Source organism: Vigna umbellata, chromosome 5, assembly GCF_029865625.1.
Source record: "Vigna umbellata cultivar VRB3 chromosome 5, Vumbellata_1.0, whole genome shotgun sequence".
Classification (NCBI taxonomy): domain Eukaryota; kingdom Viridiplantae; phylum Streptophyta; class Magnoliopsida; order Fabales; family Fabaceae; genus Vigna; species Vigna umbellata.
Window position 1 is genome coordinate 21,984,697 of NC_142169.1, and position 22,915 is coordinate 22,007,611.

At 35.3% G+C, this 22,915-nt stretch overlaps 3 protein-coding genes across 9 annotated transcripts; 2 read left to right on the plus strand and 1 right to left on the minus strand.

The window, feature by feature from the left end:
* Positions 1 to 729: 729 nt before the first annotated feature.
* Positions 730 to 3,495, plus strand: LOC124846856 (cytokinin dehydrogenase 9-like). The gene is made up of 5 exons (XM_047324224.2): positions 730 to 1,493; positions 1,788 to 1,915; positions 2,006 to 2,266; positions 2,365 to 2,627; positions 2,865 to 3,495. The coding sequence occupies exons 1-5, from the start codon at positions 752 to 754 to the stop codon at positions 3,187 to 3,189; spliced, it is 1,719 nt and encodes a 572-aa protein (XP_047180180.2). The 5' UTR covers positions 730 to 751; the 3' UTR covers positions 3,190 to 3,495.
* An 886-nt stretch (positions 3,496 to 4,381) lies between these two features.
* Positions 4,382 to 8,230, minus strand: LOC124846857 (uncharacterized). Of its 4 annotated transcripts, none has more exons than XM_047324226.2 (3): positions 8,075 to 8,230; positions 5,692 to 5,833; positions 4,382 to 5,022 (listed from the first exon to the last, which is right to left on the minus strand). In XM_047324226.2, exons 2-3 carry the CDS (start codon positions 5,720 to 5,722, stop codon positions 4,619 to 4,621), a joined length of 435 nt encoding a protein of 144 aa, XP_047180182.1. In that variant the 5' UTR covers positions 5,723 to 5,833; positions 8,075 to 8,230; the 3' UTR covers positions 4,382 to 4,618. The 4 variants fall into 4 exon arrangements, with proteins under 4 accessions (XP_047180182.1, XP_047180181.1, XP_087947938.1 ...); XM_047324225.2 differs by having other exon boundaries at positions 7,974 to 8,195; XM_088091812.1 differs by having other exon boundaries at positions 5,692 to 5,829; positions 8,075 to 8,192.
* Positions 8,231 to 10,989: 2,759 nt separating this feature from the next.
* Positions 10,990 to 19,852, plus strand: LOC124846867 (uncharacterized). 4 transcript variants are annotated; one of them, XM_088116449.1, is made up of 13 exons: positions 10,990 to 13,444; positions 13,580 to 13,819; positions 13,924 to 14,053; positions 14,296 to 14,448; positions 14,568 to 14,803; positions 14,921 to 14,990; positions 15,758 to 15,964; positions 16,171 to 16,403; positions 17,429 to 17,507; positions 17,653 to 17,793; positions 18,957 to 19,249; positions 19,404 to 19,480; positions 19,605 to 19,852. In XM_088116449.1, the coding sequence occupies exons 1-11, from the start codon at positions 11,169 to 11,171 to the stop codon at positions 19,155 to 19,157; spliced, it is 3,966 nt and encodes a 1,321-aa protein (XP_087972575.1). In that variant the 5' UTR covers positions 10,990 to 11,168; the 3' UTR covers positions 19,158 to 19,249; positions 19,404 to 19,480; positions 19,605 to 19,852. The 4 variants fall into 4 exon arrangements, with proteins under 4 accessions (XP_087972575.1, XP_047180196.1, XP_087972574.1 ...); XM_088116448.1 differs by having other exon boundaries at positions 10,991 to 13,444; positions 19,369 to 19,480; XM_047324240.2 differs by having other exon boundaries at positions 19,404 to 19,852.
* Positions 19,853 to 22,915: the final 3,063 nt, after the last annotated feature.

The following is a 22,915-nucleotide window of genomic DNA, read 5'->3' on the forward strand; positions in this document are numbered from 1 at the left end:
GCACTACTCTGAATTTCTTTTCCTTAAAACTCTCAAATTGTTGTCACATCTATATATTTGGAGTTTAATTAATGATAGGTTTGAAATATGAAAACTTTGAAAAGCTTGAAAATCAAAAGTTCAAAGGGATTTAATAAAACTGGAAGGTGGAATGCAAGATTAAGGTTTAAAAATGAAAAGGTTTAATTTTATTTTTTTTATGAATGAAATTTGAAAAGGTTTAATTTTTTTTATGAATGAAATTTGATGCTTTGGTGAACGATTAAGCAAAATAAGGTTTGAATAATAAGTTACTCTTACAAAACACCTAATGGTACTTTATCACTTAAAAGTCAAGATCAACCATAATTTAAATACATATTTTTTTTCTTTAATATTAAGAAATTATATTTTAAGACAAAACTGAAATAAAATTTCATGCTTCAAAATGAATAATTTTCTTAAAATGATCATTAATCTTGATGAGGTTATCTAAATCGATTTGAGGTCGTGAGAATATTATCATTGTGGATAAGAAGAAAAATTCCTTAACCTTTGACTGGATTGTGTTAGCACTGAACTGTTAAATATTCAATATTTTAAGATATTATTCAAAGACTATTTTTTTGGAAAAAGAATAATACTTTTATAACGAAATGAATGGTTTTTTGAAAAAGAAGAGTAAGTAAGATGCAGCACTAGAAGGAATGGCTATAAAAGGAGTAACTCCTTCAATCTGTCCATGCTCTTCCAAACCATTCCTTAACCTTCTATGCCCTGCCTTCCAAACCGATACTCCTCTCTCTCACCTTCTTTTCTTATACAAAGCAATTGTTTCATCAAAATAGAAACCATGGTGTCAAAACCTGGTGGCTTCTATGAACAAGGGAGCTTTCCATCAATCAAAATCCTCATACTTTTACTCCTTCATTCTATACTTCACAAAGCCAACTCAGGCTGCAACAATAACTCTTCTTCAAGTTCCTTACTTCCATTTCCACCTCATGAGATTCTCTCATCATTGCAAGCACTTCCTCTAGATGGCTACTTTAGCCTAAGTAACAATGAGGATGCTGCCAAGGACTTTGGCAACATACACCATTTTCCTCCCCTAGCAGTGCTGCATCCAAAAACAGTTTCTGATATATCACGAACCATAAAGCATGTTTTTCAAATGGGGTTTGCCTCAGAGATGAAGGTTGCTGCCAGAGGCCATGGCCATTCCCTGCAAGGCCAGGCACAGGCAAATGGGGGTCTAGTCATTAACATGGAGTCTCTGCAGGGTCCTGAAATGAAAGTTCACGTTGGAGAGTTCCCTTATGTGGATGTCTCAGGGGGAGAGTTGTGGATAAACATTCTGCATGAAACTCTTAAACATGGGTTGGCACCAAAGTCATGGACAGATTACCTTCACCTCACTGTTGGAGGCACACTTTCAAATGCTGGTATAAGCGGCCAAGCCTTCAAACATGGACCTCAGATCAATAACATCTTTCAGCTTGAAGTGATCACAGGTAACTAGCTGCTCAAGCACGGTCTACTCAATTTGGTGTTGTATTCTTAGTGATAAAGGTTTTGTTTTAGTGCTTCTTTGGGATAGTTTGAAAATAGTAACTTATTTTTGTTTGAAATAACTCTCAGTAAGAGTTCAAAACAACAACTACTCAAAAATAGTAAAAGTTGGTACATGTTGTCTTGCTTAGTGAGATAGTAGTGCCCTCTTTGGAGTGGAAATGGTTAACCATTTTTGGTGGCAACCACTTTTTGGTTTTCATCACATCAATCTGGTTTGCAAAATTTTGTTGTAGGAAAAGGAGAGGTGGTTACCTGCTCAGGGAACCGAAATGCTGACCTTTTTCATGGTGTACTTGGAGGGCTTGGTCAATTCGGTATCATCACAAGGGCTAGAATTTCTCTTGAAACAGCCCCAAAGATGGTGAGTGTACATTCATAACTCTAATGTAAGACAAAAAAAAAATGTTCCCAATAGTATTTATTTATGACATGATCAATGACTTTCTGGCAGGTGAAATGGATTAGAGTGCTCTACTCAGAATTCTCTATATTTACTAGGGATCAAGAGCATTTAATATCACTAAAAAACACATTTGATTATATTGAAGGGTTTGTGATCATAAACAAAACTGGCATCCTTAACAATTGGAGATCATCCTTTGACCCCAAAAGTCCACTTCAAGCTAGCCAATTCAATTCTGATGGAAGAACCTTTTACTGTCTTGAGATGGCAAAATACTTCAACCCTGATGAAGCAGAACTCATGAATCAGGTACACCACATCAAGCAACTCATTAACTGCATGATCAGAATTATAGCATTGTTTGTAAAGAAAAAGTTCTAATCTCCATCTCCTATGCTCATATGCAGAATATTGATCATCTATTATCAAAGCTGAGTTACATCCAACCAAGTCTCTTCAGATCAGAAGTTTCTTACGTGGAATTCCTAGACAGAGTGCATGTTTCTGAGAAAAAGCTAAGAGCAAAAGGCTTGTGGGAAGTCCCCCATCCCTGGCTGAACCTTCTGATCCCAAGAAGTGAGATTCATGACTTTGCTGAAGAAGTATTTGGCAAAATTCTTAAGGACACAAGTAATGGCCCCATACTCATTTACCCCGTCAACCAAACAAGGTACATACATGCATATGGCTTTTCAAACATGACTCAAACGAACCAGTTTAACTCTGTAGCTTTTCAGAGTTTGTCTTTTATGAGGGTCAATGAACATATCAAATATGGCAACTTGTAATCCGATGGTTGCATAAAAATTATTTACTTTGAAAATATATGTTTTCCTCCAAAGAAGTTGTAGTCAAACATTTGAATTCTCATGATCCGAGTGTTTTTTTGTACTTTCTGTTGTTACAGATGGAACAGTAAGACATCTTTGGTTACCCCAGAGGAAGATGTTTTTTACCTGGTGGCTTTTCTATCCTCGGCAGTCCCAAATTCTACTGGTGCAAACAGTTTAGAACAGATTGAAGCCCAAAACAAAAGGATCATAGAATTCTACACCAGTGCACAGCTGAAAGTGAAGCAATACCTTCCCCATTACAGCACACAGGAAGAATGGGAAGCCCACTTTGGGTCACAATGGGAGGCATTCGTGGAAAGAAAAAGGGCTTATGACCCACTAGCACTGCTTGCCCCTGGCCACAGAATCTTTCAAAAGGCAGTGTCTGCTTCATGCTAGTCTTAGTGTGTGCGTGAGGTTGTGAACTAATGCTAATTAATCATGTATGTTTCTTCCCTGGCCTTCCTCTCAATAATTGTGATCGTGGCCAATACATTTTCTATTCAAAAGGAGGCTTGCTTTTTAGGTCATCATTACAAGATTGTCTCAGGAAAACACCAATAGTCAGTTAGTGGTGATATTTTAAGCTGATTGCAGGAAATTGTATGGCTAAATTTAGGGCCACCCTTGTAAGACAAAAATATCAGCAAAGAAAATTATTATTAAATGTAAAGAAAAGGTTAAATAAAGAGAAATTATTGTTTCCTTTTCTTCTGATTTTTTAACTGAAATAACTAGCCATTTGTTTGCTTAAACTTTCTTTCTACTGCCATAATCATACAAATAGCACAAAGCAAGCTTGTTCAGAGAGAGGGGAAAAACTCTATCTGGTCAAATTTTCGATTGATCACTTCCCAAATGCCTGTACAATTAGGCACTTGAGTCTTGTAATCTTATTCTACCAGAAGTGAGCTATATTGTTCATGGATTCTGATTCATAATCAGAAGTCAAATTTCAGTAGTCATTTAAAAAGTCATGGGTTTTTCTATTTCCTCCCTTTTTCTGTGATCATGTGATCAAACCATCTCGACAAAATTTTACCAACTCCTCAATGGAATAATTATTAAGTATAATCTATTGAGAATCTAATCAGAAAATATTGATAATGTGATACTTTTTGCACCATAATTATATTATTGAAAAACATTAATTTTTGTTATTTTTTTTACTGCCCTTCATGCAGTTCGAATCCAATAGGCTCATTAACACAACTGTGAGTAACTATGTAATATTACAAACTATATATTTTAAGGGCTAAGACTGATCCATTTTGAAATGCAACTGCAAAGGATCTCACTTCATCTACCTACCAAGATTCCACTTAATTCTTCGTCACCTTATGAAATTAACCTAAAATAACGAAACACCTGAGTACATGGCACAACAAAATTTAGTCATACATCACAAAAGAAAACATGTTCAAAGACAAACAAAAAAATTATCTACTTCTGCTAACCTTTCCTTAATAGCCCTCGACCAATAGAATCCGTAATTTTCGTTCCATCTCTCCTTTCCCTTCTTAAAAATTGGAGAAGCAGTAGACCACTTTTCCGTATTTAAGTTTAACCAAAATAAAAACAGTTGCAAAGATTGAAGGATAACGAAATTTTTATATGTAACATCCCACTTAACAAAGACAAATCAAACACTAGGTTAAGAACCAACTATTTTTAAGAGAAAAATCATCTGCTGATATTACTGACAAGATTTTTTCAGTATCAAAAGACTTTGAATTTTAACCATTACCAGCTATTATTAGCCAGAAACACATGGTCTTCCAGCTAAAAACAAGTTGCGAATAATGGTCCTATATAACAGCACCAATATTCATTCCCCCTCAGCAGCAGCACCAGTCCATCCAAGGCCGGGTCTGCTCACTTGACCCTGTGGTTCTTCATAATCTCGTGCATCACGGATTGAAGCTTCAAAGTCAGTAGAATCACTTGCTACAGGAAGAAAGCTACTGATATCATCCCTGGCACCAAATCCTCCAGCCCTTATAACATCATCAGGTGTTATGGATGCCTCCATGTTTACATCCCCAGCTGCATCAATTTCCACCGCATGTGCACCCTTTGGACAACTTTCACCACCTTTCCAATCAGCTGCTACCCTTGTTTCTGTAACATCTGAAGATTGTGTAAAATTTTTCAAAACACCTTTGTCCACTCCCATCTTTGGATAATTGGTGTCGGCCAATACATTGTCCACATGAGAGCTCTCCTTATTATCTGTTAAACTCACAATCAAAGGGCATCATGTAACATGATCAGCACATCAAATGAAAATAAAAGTACAAAAAAAATCTCACGTAACTAAAGAGAGTCGTATTAGGTAAACATCCACTTCAACCTTGTCTCTGAAGTAATTTGAATTTGAAACAAAATTCAAATAACGTATCATGCAGCAGAAGACTATACACTCCCTCTTAAAAATAACCCTACCTCAAAGCAAATCCTAAAATAGGTGTTTGCACCAAAAGCATATCCAAATTCTTAATTTTACTTATAGTCTTTGACTCTTTGAGAAGCAGTTACATATCATTTGAACAAATGGCTCGCAAATAAAACGGAAAAATACATGTCAATGAACTCGTACAATTCAAAAGGCAAAAATAGTGAGGAGAAGTTTGAACCAAAAGAAAAAAAATCATCCCGTAGAGCAAATATTGCCTCCAGATGGACGGTCAAAAGAATTCTAGCAAGACATTGCTAGAAAATCAATATATATATATATATATAACAAACATTTGCGCCTAGCTTCAACAGAGTAAATTGATTGACAGAATATATACTGTTGGATGCATTGTCAAGTATCAACCTTACATAGTAATATCAAACATTCATTCCAGATGGACAAGTGGTTGAAGTTAGCTTACATAAAATAATGATAGCCCTTACCATTCAGCATCTTATCCGATTTGTTCTCCATGAAAGATAAAAGTTTGCACTAATAGATCCACGTTGTATTCCTATGTAGGTTCATTCACTGCCTCTATAGAGCCGAACCCTCAATGTTCCACAGAATTTTCTTAAGTCCTTTCTACACAGAAAGAAGTAAACTACTTAATCAATGTCCAACGTACAAGTTGCATGATTGCCTAATACAATTACTCCAAAACAGAGGACTTTCAAAACCAATGGAGAAAAAACTGACATGGAAAGTAAAAGGGAAGAAACACCCCACTGTGACTACAATATCTATCAATATTTATAATAAAGTATTGGCATTTGTCTAATAAAGAGACAAAACACTAATAGGAATTGGAAGGTTGGATTCCTCTTGTTGAAATACTATCCATTTTAGTTATTAGTACTTATTTTTTATGTTATGTAGTCGTACGAGTGAATTATTCTGCAATACAATGTATAGAATCGTAGGGATAAATAACACAAGGATGCAAGGTACCACTCATGTTGACTTACTTTCATGGATTTGAATCGTCATTAATATTTTTCAGATATTATAGGGCTCACTCTACTGCTGGGGAAGCAAACAAGTATGTATTACACAAAATGAATGAGAACATTATGTCTCTACAAGGATGAGCAATATTGTAGACTAGTAAGGGGACAGAATTATCTCACTATGATTCATCCAAAAATTTAATTTGTCCCTAGAGAGTGTTTAGTCAGTTACAGCAAGCACGAAGCGATAGTCACTATAGTGGTTTAATTACCCCGTGGAATACATCATAGCTGCATATCAATATCTTCTATATGAAGAAATTGGACATACCCATGTAATAACCTACACGAATGCAAAATTGAGTTGGGTCTCCATCTAAACGAATGTCCAAAGTCAAAATATTAAGGTGTAATAGGAGAAAACCCAATTTCCAAAATAAATAAGAAACAATGTGTGGTTGCCAAGTCATTTTCAGAAGCAGACTAGAAAGTTTAGGCCAAAAGACGCTTGCAACATGCAAACCTAAATGGATTAAACAATCGATTTATGGGTCTTTTCACGATAACCTGTACTTATACAAATGTTGTTGTGGTTATGGTGTAGTTATTTTCATATAGTATATTTATCCGATAACCTTTACTTATTATATTGTAGTTGTGGATATAGTGTTATTGTGTTTTATTTTGTTGTTAGTATAACTGTCTAAGAGGTCACTATGATGAACTATCAACTCTAGTACCATTGATGGGCTTTTTTTAAGGGATATTCTTTAGATATATATATCTATATACACACACACACACACACACACACACACACACACACACACACATATATATATATATATATATATATACATGTGTTTGACATAAGCCTAACTTACATAAGGATTTTACACCACTTTTAACCAAAATTAAAACAATGGATCTTGGTATTTAAATTTATCATTTTTACCCATATAGAACATAGACTCACACTTCAATTATTCCTAACAACAGCAACTTATGATCAAGAATGAAGATTTGGAAGAGAATAGTGCAGCTAACTTATGATCCTGAACATCGTTGGACATTGCTCCAAGCTCAATTTTCATGAGAGGACCCTAACTCACAAAAATAGATAAACTATGTTCGGAAAACCAGTTTATCCATTTATACATCACCGTACAATATTTATGAAGAACATTTCTTCGTCAAATATTAACAGAAAAAGAAAATTAATTAAGCTTTTACTGTAAACAAGGAGAACTGTTATTAAAAGCATAACATGGTTTTAAGTTTAAACGCAGAAAACTTTCAATTCATTTTACAAACTTATTTTCTTCTTCTATGAGCACTCGCAGATTAGTTTATATATCTAGACAGGTTTATGATCCATTTCTTTTGGGAGAATATCTTATAGGGTATCACTACTTTACAGTGATAGGCAAGCTTCACTCTACTCACCTTGGAGAGAGCCCAGCTTGAATTTAAAGCTCACACACACACACACACACTTTGTTTCTCTATACAATTTTGAAGCAACTATAACCACCACTCCCTAGAGGAGAAAAAACAAGTAAAATACTAAGTCTGTCAATCAAATCAACAAGTAACTGACATACTGAAAGACCCAGAAACTTGAATAAGAAGCTGTCCCAATTATTTGTATCTATCATTATCATGACAAAAGAAAACAGAACATGGAACCTTTAACACAGATTTTTGCGACTTTCGATTCACGACGAAATAGATGCATTAGCATATACACCGTAAATATAATGCAAGACACTTACACAACGATGAAACAAATTGAAGCATGAGCATACACTGCATAAATAAACGCGAGAAGAAGAGGGTTCAATTGAAAATTGTAGGGTTTAAGAAGGTCGGTAACCAAATGAAAGAGACGCGCCACGTGTCTTCCGGGGGCAGCTTCAGTGCTACGCTGGTGAGTGTAGAGGCCCTCTCGAAACAGGACACCGTGGGTGGTGGTGTGTTGCGTTAACAAAATATCTTTGTGGTTTGATATTATGAAAATGGTTTTATTTGTTTTTATTTTGTTGGTGCTTTATGATGAGTTATATTGAAAATCATGAAGAGATAAAAGAAAGTATAATGCTATTTGTTCGTAGTAGAATTTTTTTTTTAAATGTAAAGAAAAATATATTTTTTAGTGTTAATAAAAGTAAACAAAAATAAAATATTTTATTAAATTAACAAGTATTTTGTATTTATTAGATAAATTAAATAAATAACATAAATAACATAAGCTTTAATGGTTATTTAGTTTGGTGTGTGTTATAAACCAAACCGTATTGTGCAACACATAATATATTATAAGGATTGAGTACAACTACATAATCGAAGATAATGTGGATATGTGATGATTAAATATGCGAGAACGCGTATAAATAATGAAGGATAGATTTCATAGTTAGAATAGACCACATGCTTCAAATGATATTAATATTTTGGTCCATTTTTATTTTTAATTACAGGGTGTTGTACATTGTGATATAAGAAATAGCAAGTATTTTATTTGTAATTAAAAAACGTAATAAAGAGGGAAAAACTTATGTAAAACCTATGAAAATAATTATCTTAATAATAAAATAAATAGTAATATTTTTTATTATTATTATTAGTTATAATTTTTTAGGTGAACACGTGAACAAACAACTTATATACAAAAAATTGTAAGTTAAATAAGGAGTTGTGATAGTTTACGTAGTTAAGAGTTTTGGTTTTGTTTCTTAAAATATATTACTTTCTTTTTATCACTTGGATTATTAATATGATGTCTATGAAAGAATTAATTTCGCATTTCGAGTAAATTAATCATCACTTTAATTTTGTATTTAAGATACTTCAATAAAATTTTAATTCACACTTCCTTTTAGAAATTTTGATATTTAGTTCATAAAATATATTAATTTGTTTTGACCACTCTAATTATTAATTTGAAATACCTGTTTAAAATATTAATTTCACATTTTGGTATACATTTTAAAAGACATGATCACCACCTTAGTTTTTATCTCTAAATATCTTAATAAAATTAAGATTTTCACTTCATTAACTGTTTGATCGAACTAAAACTTTTATCAAAGGTATTAGATGTATTTTTATTTATTTTGAATACTTTTAATTACTTTATTAAATTTCAATATTTTTAACTTGAATTCTAATCAAATTACAATATTGTTTATGATCTTTATACATATATGTTTTATTCATAAATGGTTTAATCATTAACTCGGTCTTTTTTTTGTTCAGAATTCAAATAAGTTTCCTACTTATTTTTCTTCTCAATTGGTTCCTAATTTTTACAAAATTGGTACAATTAGAGTCATGCTGTAAAATTGGAGTAACATTAGACTGATGTATATGTGACATTGTTTTTTTTATAATGTGACATAAGTAACATGGCTAATAAGAGATTGTTAGGTATAAATTAATATTTTTTAATTAAAGAAATTAAGGAAATTGTAATTAAACTTGGCCCCTTTTCTAATTAAGAATTTGAGAAAACAAATTGGGGAAATTTGTGAGTGTTTCATCTTCTCTAGTTCGGTTCTTCCTTGGTAGAGAAGGGAGGTGTTCTCTTCTTCTTTCTTTTCTGATTCTGTTTCGTTTCGCGTTTCAGATTAGGGTTTTGTTTTGGGAAATTTAGGGTTTTATTTCTGGTGTTCTTGATTCTTTTTTGTAGATTTGGTTTCGCAATTTAGGGTTAGCGTTCCTGCGTTTGGTTTTCATATGATATTGTGATTTGAGATTTTTGTTTTTGATTTGAAATTTTGATTGTAAATCTGATTTTTGCAATGAGATTTTGGGTGTTTCTTATTTGTTTCGTGATTAAACAAATTTTTTTTACATGTTTCTCTTATTGATTCCTAATTTTTTTATCATAAACCCTAATTATAGAAAGAACTTTCACTTTGAACTCTAAGTTTATGAATCCTACATTCCCAATAAGCGATTCCAACAAAAGAAATCAAATCCCTAAATTAAAGGTGAAGTGCGAATGAACTCTAATTTTCCAAAATAAATTTTCAATTTTTACGAATCCTAAACTCTAACTTTTTTTCCAATCCATAATTTAATTTGAAGAATTCAGTTTAATTCACTTATATCAAAATTTTAAATTAATATAAAAAATACACGTCAGAATTAATAAAAATAATATCATTTTAAAATATGCTAACAAAACTAATTTAAATTTTTTTTATAACATAATCATGCAATAAAAAAAATTAAAATTAGTTATGTAAGAAAATAAGTTAAAACGGATGGCTGACTCCACGTTGTACTCTACTGAACTAAAAAAATCTATCTACTGGTTCAAATCTCATTTTTTACATCTTAATTTTACACATGTTTTAATTAGTTATGAAATTAAATAATAGACTAAAAGTACCAATGCATTTTTTATTGTAATATTATATTAATTAAGAAAAGTTAGATCTTTATTTTTTCACTTTTTTCTTATTATATATATATATATATATTAACTTAAAAATATATATTTTGTTTTTCAATTTGTCTGTTTGAAGCAGAAACCAAATATAAAAATAAATATTTTTAATTTCGTAGTTTCTTAGAACTGAAAATTTTCTCCTGTGAATGAAAGGAAGAGTAAAATAGAAGGAAGATAGGAAAGTGAAAAGAAAAAGGATCCTAACTAGGTAGGTCCCACACTGGTTGACCATCTTAACATGCCTTCCCAAAGTCTCGTTCATTCCTTCTATTCACTCTTTCTATTATATTATTTGAATTTAAATCTATTTAATCTAATTTCGGATCATAAATCCTAAACTAAATTGCATTAGCCCAAAACCATTTCCATCTATTTAATCTAATCCAATCCCAAATCATAAATTACGATACATTACCCCAAAACCATTTCCATCACCTTGAGTTGTGGGAGACTGAAAATTTGAACTCTCAAACCCGTTGGAACCAACAATTTCAAACCCTACTCTTCTCCAATGTCGTCTTCCGCCGCGCTCCATTTCCAATCTCCGATAGACTCCGCGGAGGTGCCGCCGCATTCTTCCTTCCTTCATTTTAATGCTGACTGCTTAAACCCTTCCGTCTCCGCCGCGCGCACGAGGCCCCGACCGAGGCTAGTCAAACTACGCAAGCAGTCCGCGTCTCAGCAGGCCAGGTCCCGGAACAGAGCTGGCGCCGAAGACGGTGGCGCTGGCTTCAATCCGTTTCGCGCCGATCAGGTAACCGGTAATGGTAGTACATTAGAGGGTGATTTTTCGAACTCTCGTGGTGACAATGGTTTTGTGTTTGGCGCTGGGAAGGTTGAGTCTGACTCAGGTAGGGATTTGAAGGGGGGAATTAGGAGTGGTGGTTTGGATTTTGTGTTTGGTGCCGGGAAGAGTGACGAGGGATTGAACAAGAACGGTGCGAGTGTAGCGGAGACGGTTTGTGGTGAGGGAGGGAAGGTGGGGTCAAATTCGGAGGGGGAGTTGAAGAGTAGGGTGTTTGTGTTTGGTGCTTCTACAAATAATTTGGATTCTGGCTTGAGTACAGAAAAGGGGAAATTTTCTGTCGGGTTGGGGGATTCGGGTGCGGTGAAGGAGTGTAAGTATGAATTTGAGTGTGGACAACGTGATTGCTTTGGGGGTAGCTATAGTGGTAGGGAGTCGAGTGTTAAGGTGGAGAAGAAAGAGCCTGCTGGGTGTGGGTGGAATTCAGATGTTGGAATGGGTGCTTTTGGTGTCAAGATGGGAATGGATGCTAATAGTGACACAGGTGCTGACTGGTATGATCATTTGGGCAATGGTGTTAAGTGTAAGAGTGGATGTGGGAGTGCTAATGGTATTTCTGCTACTTCTGGTGGCGTTCCAGTGCGTAATTTATCAGATGAGATGGAGAAACTTAACTTCAAACATTCTGAGGGTGCTGATATTAATAGGAATTCGAAAAATTCACATGCCAATGGTTGTACTGCTGGTTTTGTTTTTGGAGGAAATGACATGGGTTTTGGTTATTCTAGTGTTAGTTCAAAAACCAAAGCTGGTGGTCAGCAGTTCTGTGCCCATGCTGCTTCTGGGAATGTTGGCGTTCAAAATGGAACTGCTTGCGGTATTTCCTCTGATTCTACAGGAATACATTCTAAACCATCCACTAGTCAGGAAGGCGTCACAGATTTCCAGAATGGCAAAAATCCAGGATGTTTTGTGTCTGAAGATTCGAAAGTGAATGGAGCTGCAGCGTCATTTTCCTTCTCATCATCTGGTCTTGATTCCCATCCAAACTATGCTTCCATGCGCCATCCCTCAAGTGTAGATGGTGATAAGGGCGATAATTGTTTTGCAAGTACTCCAGAGGCTTCCAAAGAATCTTTTGCTGACTTCAAACCCCCAATATGGGATCCTTCTTGTTTCAAAGATAACTTATTTCCAAAGTTAAATATAAAAGTTGAATCCACACAGAAGGGTCGGTCATGTAAGGAAAAAGGATCAAAATGTACAAGGCGAAAATCAAAGCTTCATTCTTTAAACAAGAAACAGACAGGGCCAGATCATTTGTCAAAACAAAACAGTTCACTCAAAACCCCTGAGTCTTCTGGTGTCCACTCACCAATGGATTTTTCTCCATATCAGGAAACAACAGCAAGTGGTCAAGATGTAAATGCTTCTACAGGATTAAATGATCTGCATTCAACAATTCCTACTGATTGTAAAGGTGAAAATTTGCCTACTATGGGGAGAGAAGATATGAGTACAACTGATAGAAGACATGGAGATCTGGATGATAATAAACGAGTTGAGAATTCGTCTGTTGACAATTCTCATTCTTCTGGCCCTGAGATAGTCTGGCCTAATTTGAAAACTGAGCAATTCTGCGGTGGTAGTGCAGAAGGAGCTTCAGGTGGGGCTGGTGTTGACTTCACCTCAAACATTGAAAGGCAAAAGGATGATATTTTTCGTTTTGTTCCTGGTCTGAATGAATCTAAGGGGAAAGATTTTTCGTTTTCTGCATCTTCAACTGTGGTTGGTACTTCATCAGTAAAGCGTCAGCAAAAGAAGAAATTTAGGAGGAAAGGGGGGTGCAACTCTTTTGTTATCTCGCCACATGTGAATGGAAAGTTTGTATCTTCTGGACAATTTTCACCACATAGCACTGCCAACATGTCATCAAATTCTGATGGGATGGATAGATCTCAGATAAATGGCTATTGCAAGGATGGGGATGTTGCACCATCAGATGCAATTCCGTCATCAGCCTGTGACAAGTGGAGACTCAGGTACTGACCATAAAAGAAATCATCTCCTTCATAAATATATTTTAATTAGTGTTTTTGATTTTTGATATGCTGATTTCTGTTTAATGTTCCTGAAATTTGCGTGATTTATTCATCTGAAATCATGATTTTATTTAGGGGAAACCAGGCCTATAAAGATGGAGATCTTTCTAAAGCTGAGGGTTTTTACACACTAGGAATAAATTCTGTACCTTCAAGAGAAAGATCTGGATGCTCGCTTCAGCCTCTTTTACTATGCTATAGTAATCGTGCTGCAACACGAATGAGTCTTGGAAGAATTAGAGAGGCTCTAGAAGACTGCATGATGGCTACTGCTCTGGATCCTTCCTTTCCGAAAGTGCAGATGAGAACTGCTAGGTAAGAGTTTTTTTTTTTGTACTTGTACCTTTATTTAGATCATAAAATATATAGGACTTGAATTTTTCTCCCACTCAAGTGACGAGAATGATTTTCCTGTCCAGCTGCCACCTTTTGCTAGGGGAAGTAGAAAATGCTCAGCAGTGTTTTAATAAGTGCATGGAATCAGGTAGTGTTATTTGTTTGGATCGGAGGGTTATAGTTGAAGCAGCTGAAGGTTTACAAAAGGCTCAGGTATTTCAATGATTTTGTCTTTTATGTGGATAGCACAATTTTGATATTGTAGATTTGATGAACTTTTGTGAACTTGTACTAATATTATTATCAGTTTTATATTACAATCAACTACTATTACTACCTTAGCTATTAGTGTTTCAAGGAGCAATTAATCTTCAATTCTGCTATTTCTCCTGGTTAACTTTTAAGGTGTACATGATCTTATTAGATGTCTAAAAAGTGTTAATACATATTAACAGGAAGTTCTCAAGTGTATAAATAATGCTGCCGAACTTTTAAAGGAGAGGACTTCTGATGCAGCTGCTACAGCGTTGGAACTAGCTTCTAAGGCATTGTCTATAAGTTTATACTCAGAAAAATTGCTGCAAATGAAGGCAGAGGCTCTATGTTTGGTATTTTATACACCGACTGTTTTCTCCTCTCATCCTTTTGCATTCTTATTCTGTTGTTTTTCTGAATTAGTTTGAATGGATAGTAAAATGCGCCGTTTGTTTATTGTAATGTCTTGCAGCTACGAAAGTATGAAGCAGCAATTCAGCTTTGTGAACAAAGTCAGCATCTTGCAGAGAAAAATTTTGTCTTGGCAAACAATGCTCAGGTTTCTGATAGTTCCTTGTGTGATAGTTACTCAGGTGTAAAATTGTGGAGATGGTCATTGATATCCAAGTGTTACTTTCGTTTGGGAAGGCTTGAGGCATCACTTAATGTTCTAGAGCAATTACAGCATGCCGTGTCTGTCAGTGACAAGTAATTCAATTGATTACTGATCAAGGCTAATTTCTCATTTTTCATTTCAATCAAGATAAGTTTTAATTTTCAAAAGCTAGGGATGCCTTGCGAATTATTATCAATTCAATTTTGTAGGTGTGTGATTGATAATATTGAAGACTCATTATCATTAGCTTCTACAATAAGAGAACTTCTAGACCACAAGGTAATTTCACAACGCCCTTTTCCTAATTAGTGCCTGAATTATCTTGACCGTCCTCAGAGTCAGTTTCTCTGTGAGCTAAAGCATAAATACTATGACACCTGGATGAATAAGATTGTTTCGGTGTTCTTTTTGAAATTATTAATCACTAATAATAATATTGTTGATTCTTGAATCCATTTACTTCAGGATTTTATACAATAGAGGAAGTAATTTGGCTTCTTATTCTTTCATTTGAATGGTTTTCAGATTTTAGTTTAGTATTTCCAGGTAACTGTAGAAATTATGCTGATACAGTGGGCCCAAGGTTTGAAACGTCTACTCTAGGTGGAGCAAGAAATAACAGATTGGAATATTTTGTCTATTCAGGACGCTTATCTATTACTGCTTTGTTTTTTTTTTTCAAAATTTCATATAAGGACTTTGTGGACTGTTAAAGAAGCTGCTATATATTGCTGTTTTGTTCCGACATGTAGATTTGGGATAGGATTATCAGGAAGTTGACTACATATACGATTACCTTGGAAATTGATAACAATATAGAACTATCTAGGATGTTGTTGAGGAAAATATTAAAAAGGGGTGGAAAGTCAGTCAGACAATCTTGTGTTATTTGAAGGAAATTATTTGCAGTTTATGCTATTTTGGGAAAGGAGGCAGTAGATCTCTGCTTATAAATGTCTTTATTTCAATAATTCTGCTCTTTATATTTTCAGGGCCCAATGTATGGCTATTAATAAATTGATCTTTATTATTCTTCTTAACAACAGAGGGCAGGGAATGAAAACTTTAAAGTGGGAAAGTATACAGAAGCTATAGAGAATTACACTGCAGCTCTATCATGCAATATTAAATCATGTCCTTTTATGGCAATATGTTTCTGCAACCGTGCTGCTGCTCATCAAGCTTTGGGCCAAATTGCCGATGCAATTGCAGACTGTAGTGTGGCTATTGCTCTTGATGGAAGTTATGCAAAGGTATGCCTTTTTAATGTCCCTTCAATTAGGTAAAATCACGAGTGCCTATTTGGATTTTCTTATTAAATCTAGCTTCACCTATTGAAATATACGTGTATTATAGTAATATGGATTATGGATAGAAGTTTCATTGAAACAATCATGATTGTTTTTCTGTTTGACTTGCTCATGAGGGGACAGGGGATCTCATTGATCTCATTTTGTAGGCAATTTCAAGAAGAGCCACCTTACTTGAGATGGTTAGAGATTATGAACAAGCATCTTGTGACCTTAAGAGACTTATAGCTGTTCTTGAAACTCAATCCAATGAAAGGGACAAACAGTCTGACTCACCCAATGGATCAAAAGGTGTGAAAGAATCAAGGCAAGCTCGTCAACGTCTTCTTTCAGTGGAAGATCAAGCCAAAAAGGGGACACCCTTGGATGTTTACCTCATTTTGTAAGTTCTTTATTCAATTAAGGATTACTTGCCCTAAATTTTTTCTGTACAACAAATGAAATTGTGATTTATGAGGGCTAAATTCCTGTAAAATCGATTCAAAGTTTAAGAGGGAAGGCTGCTTTATTGGTACATCAAGGCCTGGCTCAAGCCTCAAGCCTCAATAAAGGTTTACTGTAATACTTAGGGTCAGCCTGCAAATGAAGGACCAGTAGCATAATGCAAATCTAAGATGTTTGCATTGACACAGTCTGGTCATACTAATTGAGCAAACCCTCATTGGACATGGATGCTAATGTGGTAGAGATTAAATCGTTTCACTAGAAAATTATGTAGGTACTGTAACATTTCACTAAATCCACTGATATCAACAACTGTATAGTTAGATTTACAATAGACTGCAAAAAAAGCAATGGGTATCTGTGTGATCCTTTTCCCTCACATCCACTGAATAATCACTACTTCCTACTCCCATTTTGTAGTTCTTCGTATATTATGGTTACAATGGTTTTTAGATACCCCCTGTCATTCTAGTTCCCTGCCCACCACAGGCTATAATCGTTGCCACTGTAGGATGTTTCCTATCAATACTATGCTCTAAAGCTATCACCTTGTCCTCAAGGTAAAATGTAAGAAACAATCCTGTAGAAGTGTCATGGATTCCCAGAAGTTTACAAAATTATCAAGGTCTTACCCATTTGATGTGATGAGTATGAGCAACTAAATTGGTTCTCACTAGATTATATTGATCCCACGATCCAATCACAGTTTCATCTCAAACCGTTAGTGTATTATACATGGTCGAATGTAACTAGTTACACGTGGAACAACATTTCAGAGTATTTATTTATTTATTTTGTGTTGGTCAACTAAAATTCTTTTCGACTCTATTGTCACTGTATCTCATGAATACCAATACGTGTCTCAATGTTCAATCATGCATTTAACTCCAGATTTCTATTGCTGATAGTTGCAAATTCTTCCAAAGACCAAATCTAAATTCTGTTTCATTATGTGAATACCAGAGGAATCAAATCAGCTGATACAGCAACAGATATCAAGAAGGCATACCACAAGGCAGCTCTCAGACATCATCCGGACAAGGTTCAAGTCTTTTTGTACCTGCAATATAGTTATCATTGTATAACTGTTTTCATTTGCTTTTGGATAAAAGAAAGTTGGCGACTCTTTTAACTTTCAAAACTTTTGTTCTTCAAATTTATTTTATCTGTTTTTGGTTTGAATCTAGGCTGGTCAGTTGTTGGCAAGAAATGAAGTTGGAGACGATGGCCAAGTTTGGAAGGAAATCTCACAGGAGGTGTACAAGGATGCTGATAAGCTTTTCAAAATGATTGGAGAAGCATATGCTGTGCTTTCAGACCCAGCTAAGGTTCTGTGCATGATTATTTTTGCTAGTTAATGAATCTGAATGCATTTTTAATAAATAATGATTGAATGGCTTACTGTACTATATTCTTGCATTAACATGCTCTTCTTAAAAGCCTAAGTTCATTCCTATCTTAAAACATTTATTTTCAAGCTGGAGCAAACATATTTATGTTGCTAGCTTTTTTGCTAACAGAGCTAACAAGTAGTTAGGCAGTAGTTTAATGAGCTTTTACATCTTTACGAGTTTTCTTGTGTAATGTAGCCCATTATGATAACTTTGGTAAAATCTGTGTTGCTCCTACAACTAATATTTGCAATACTTGACTCTATATTCTGGTTGAAATTAAACCCTATAGAGTGGATAGGTTATAATACCCAATTATCTTAGCGTATAATTGTAATAAGTTTTCAATTGGATTTATTGAGTTTTAAACAACCTAAACATTAGTAGTATGTATTGATCTAGTTGGATGTCATCCAAACAGAGTTTGATTTTGGTTTATCTTATGGATAGGCATTTCTTGTGCTCATGTGGCTATGTAGAGCTTATTTTTGCTTGAGGGATTCAGGCATATTCGCAGAATACTTTAATAATCAGAATGCAATCATATAGGTGGCATTATTTGGAAAATATCTCTTAACTCTTTCTCATTATTAATATGTGATGGAGCATTCTGCCTCGTATTCCTTGTCTCCTCTACATCTGAATTCGAGGTGTTTCCTGTAGTTTAGGCATTATTGTGGCCTTGAGATGGCCTTTTTTCTTCTTTCGGCTAGTATTGGACTAGGTTCCTCTTAATGGGTTAGGAATTGTGGTGAAAATGTGACTATGACAGTTAATGTTGTCCGTAAGACATGATTGGCCTTGCTAATTCGGAAACATGCCTGCACGCTCTTTCGTTTAGAAAGCATAATTTTTTGTGTCTAGTGTTGGGATGTCCTGCATCGCTTTCTTGGGACACAAGATAACTTCTAATGCATGTGATTTTATTAAGGAATCGAACAATTACTGCAGAAGGTTTTCTCCTTTGTTTCCATTTTCCTGCTTTGGTTGCGGTGGAAGTTGTTTAAAGTTTCTATACTAGTTCAGTTCCATAATTTCATCAAGGGTCTATTCTTTGAAATTATATAAAACTGACAAGTTTCTACCTTTATTGATACCAGCGCTCGGAGTATGATTTGGAAGAGGATATAAGGAAAGCTTGTAAGTTAAATAACAGAGGTGGCACAAGCAGGAGATCTTCAGATGCTTATGGGTTTGGAAGGCCATGTGATGGTTACAAATCTCCCTCTGACAGAAATTCTAACAGACGAAACGGACGGGATCATTGGAAGACATATGGACATTCATATTCTAGATGGTAAGAGGATACTAAGGTCATGGACATCGAGGTTCCATAATTGATGTGCCCCAGTTTCATGATGGTATGAAAAGAGGCTTAAATCTGCTTCTGCAGGTAATTATGTCTTCTATACTCAATCTGGCTGAAACTAACCCTGGACTTTACTAATACATACATAACATATATATGTATATACATACATACGTATATAATTTTGTTTTGGTGTAATTCAGGCAATGATTGTTTATTTTTTCGGTTCGGAGCCCAGGCCATTACTGAAATAAGATTGTACGTAGAATTTGCAAGCAAGCCATTGTGATTTATGCAAGCTGTGTATTCCCTGAGGTGAGGCTTGGAAAATGAGGAAAGAACAGGACCCCACTAACGTGATTTATGTGCTTCACCAACTTAAATGGTGTATACTTTACCTTCGTTCTCCATGCTTATTACTGGACAACTTTTTTCGTAGGGAAAGGTATTGTTCATAGATAAAGTCAGTCAGGCTAACAAAGACAAAAAAGGATCCAATGCATTTGGGCCTCCCTACTTTCTCAAATGTCACAGGTGCTGTTATTCTTTATCATTGAGATCCTTAATAGGAATTGTTTCCTGCTGACCAGAAATGCAAGTCATAATAAATACAGAAAATATGATTGAGTTAACAGCTTGTAGAATTGTATGAAATATTGATATTCATTCTTTACATCTATTACTGTATCGTATGCTTGACCAAGTTCATCCAAATAAATATTTTTCCAGTGTTCAACAATTTAAATTATATTATTTAAAAATCATTTCAAAATTTTTGATCCGGATTGGCACCACAAATATTACATTTCTAGAACCACAATTAAAAAGACTTTCCAAATTTCCAAAAATATATCAATTATATTTATATGTATTACGTGAAAAAACCTAATGCCGGGGATAGTATTAATTTCAATTAACATTGTTTATAATTTGATATAACATTATAAAAATTATAATCTCCGAATTATGTTAATAAGAAAATTAAAAGGCAAACACTAATCAAATCACTATATGTGATTAATTTAATTTTTAATACATAAGTATCTTAATATATTTCAAAATTACATTCAATAAGAGAATGTTAAATGATATTTTAAATGTGTACTACAAATATTTATTAACTGAACTTGCTTAATACATTTATTTATTGTTTCTTTTATTCATCCTACTAATTGTTTTTGTCTAAATATTCATAAATTTTGATTTTGATTAATAAAAAATTTGAGATGTTGAAATGTAATATTTATTTATTTTAAGAGGAGTCTAACTTGTTTTAGAAGGTGTCTAATTTGTGTGTTAAGGAGTGCTTAACTTAGTGTTAAGAGGTGTCTAACTATTAGATTCACACCTCTATAAATATAGTAATAAGTTGTAATAAGTTTTAAGAAAGAAATATAAATTTATATTTTACAACATGGTATCAAAGCTTGCTTGAATTTTTTCAATCTTTGGTGTTTGTCGACGGTTCCCTAAAAGTATCGTCTTTCAACCTATGTCTTAGTAATTCAATGAGCAGTCCAACTCCTATTGCCCTAACCAAGTTTAATCTTCTATTGACCCATCTAACTTGGATGAAACCACTAGCTTCTTTAAATCCTGTCTTTCTCAGCCTCAAGATCACAGGCTTCTATTTCTAACAACAAATTTCTTTCCTCTAATAATAGCTACACAAGTTGTGTTCAACAGTTTCGCCTAGTAACATCAAAACGAGCTCCCTTCTCTAATGCCCAATCTTTGGCATTTTCACTACCTTCTACATAATTATTTTTCGTTGTTTTCTCGCTGTCCACCACTGTTCTCTGCCATTGACCACCGCCGACTACCATCGGCCACCATCGCAGCTTTCGTCAGCAACTAGTGGATCTGGATCGCCTCCTCGAGCAACGACCAACCACGCCGGTGCCGAGGGCCACTTCTCATTCACGCGCTGCCACGAGCGCCACATCTATTTGATGTTCACCGTCGTTGTCGTCGTCTTTTTCTCTTAGGAAGACAAGGGTTAGGAGCGCCACAAGGAGCACAACTTAACCTTGGTGATCCTCCTCCCAGAAGCCTCTGCACACGTCGCCACACACGACTTCTCTCTGGTTCGCTTCCGGCGCGTGTGCGTCACGTGCCACCATCCTGGTGTTGGAATGACACCGTACCGCATCTGATCATCTAGCCAGACCTTCATCTATCTGTTCTAACCCTTCATAGCAACCATTGCTACCGTCCTTGTTGCTTCACACCATCTTCGTCTTCTTTCCTTCTCACTAGATTTGCAACACGCTTTCGCGTCGGGTCGATGACAATCCAGATTAACTTTTAGAGGAGAGGAACCAACCTTTGTGGGTTTCACCTCACGTTTCCACTTTGCCACATTTCCTCTTCGTTCTCCGATGAGGGAACTCATGTTGCAAACTCTCGAACGTGGTCTCACACAACCTTCTAATATTGAAACCCCCAAGTCTTATAAACCAAGCAATATTGTTGTTGTTCTTGCCTCTTCTGAAAGGCTTTCTACACCACTAATGCTTGTCACGTACTGAATTGTTGGGTTGTCCTTCAAGACCCACTCTGACTCGTCGAGTTGACTCGTTCGAAGTTAGGGGTTTCTGATTCGCCCCTAGACACATCTCAATTGTTCTCAATAGGGAGGTTCAAGTCGCTTTTGACGCCACTACGCCTCTTCTTTCTACAATTGTTGTTGGTTATTTTCTTTTTGGGCTCGAATTTAACTTGTTTAGCCCGTACTTCTTGTGATACAATGCTAAGTATCATCATTTGGGAGTAGTCCAGCATAGAACCTTTGGACCTCTAACCTGTCTTTGGTATTTTGATGACATCATAAGTCTCAATCTTTGTTCCTCAATTTTGTCAGCTTACGGTGCTCAACACAATCCAGCCATGGTTCCTAGTGGTGTTTTGGTTTCTACCATTACCACGTTATTTCTTCTTCTCTTTTCTTGTGTGCCACAATTATTAAAAAAAAAGAAAAAAATGCCTATGTTTCAATGTTGTTTCTTGATTATTTTGTTTGATTTATTCTAGCTCTTTGTTGGTGGTAACTAGTCCACTATAATGACCTTAGTCTCCTTCAATAATGTGCATTTAGCTTTGAATGTTGTAGCAACTTTAATGTTCCTCTTTTCTCATATCACAAGTTTACAAGTCTTTATATGCCACAGTCAATTATCGCCACTGTTAGTCGTTGCCGTCACAATCAGCCACTATAGCCATAGTCAGTCGCTACTACCATAGTCAGTTGTCGTCGTCGCCACTGCCACAGTCAGTTGTCGTCGTCGCCACAGTCAACAATCGTCGTTGCAATAAGCTGTCATATTTTCTTTGGTCAAGATTAAGAGTGCCTCAAGAAGCGCATTATCAATCATTTCCACTGTTTGTCGTGAGGGGGAATATTTTTCAGTCACTACATGTCCCCATTAGTTGCACCTCTTGTGGAAAAGTCTTTTGAAGAATCAAATCTTCACCTTCATGTTATGTCATTGACATGTAATTATTTATGTCATTTTAGCCACTACAGGCCCCATCAATCAGTGATGGTAGTTTAGTCCCTGTAGGTTTGTTGTTGTTAGCCTCTACAAGACAGTTTAGTCCCTGCAGGTTTGTAGTTGTTAGCTTGTACAAGACAGTTTAGTTCTTGTAGGGTTGTTGTTGTTAGCTTGTACAAGGCAGTTTTGTTCCTACAGGTTTGTTGTTGTTAGCCTCCGCCAGCCCCCATCAATTATTGATGGCCTTTGAGTCTGC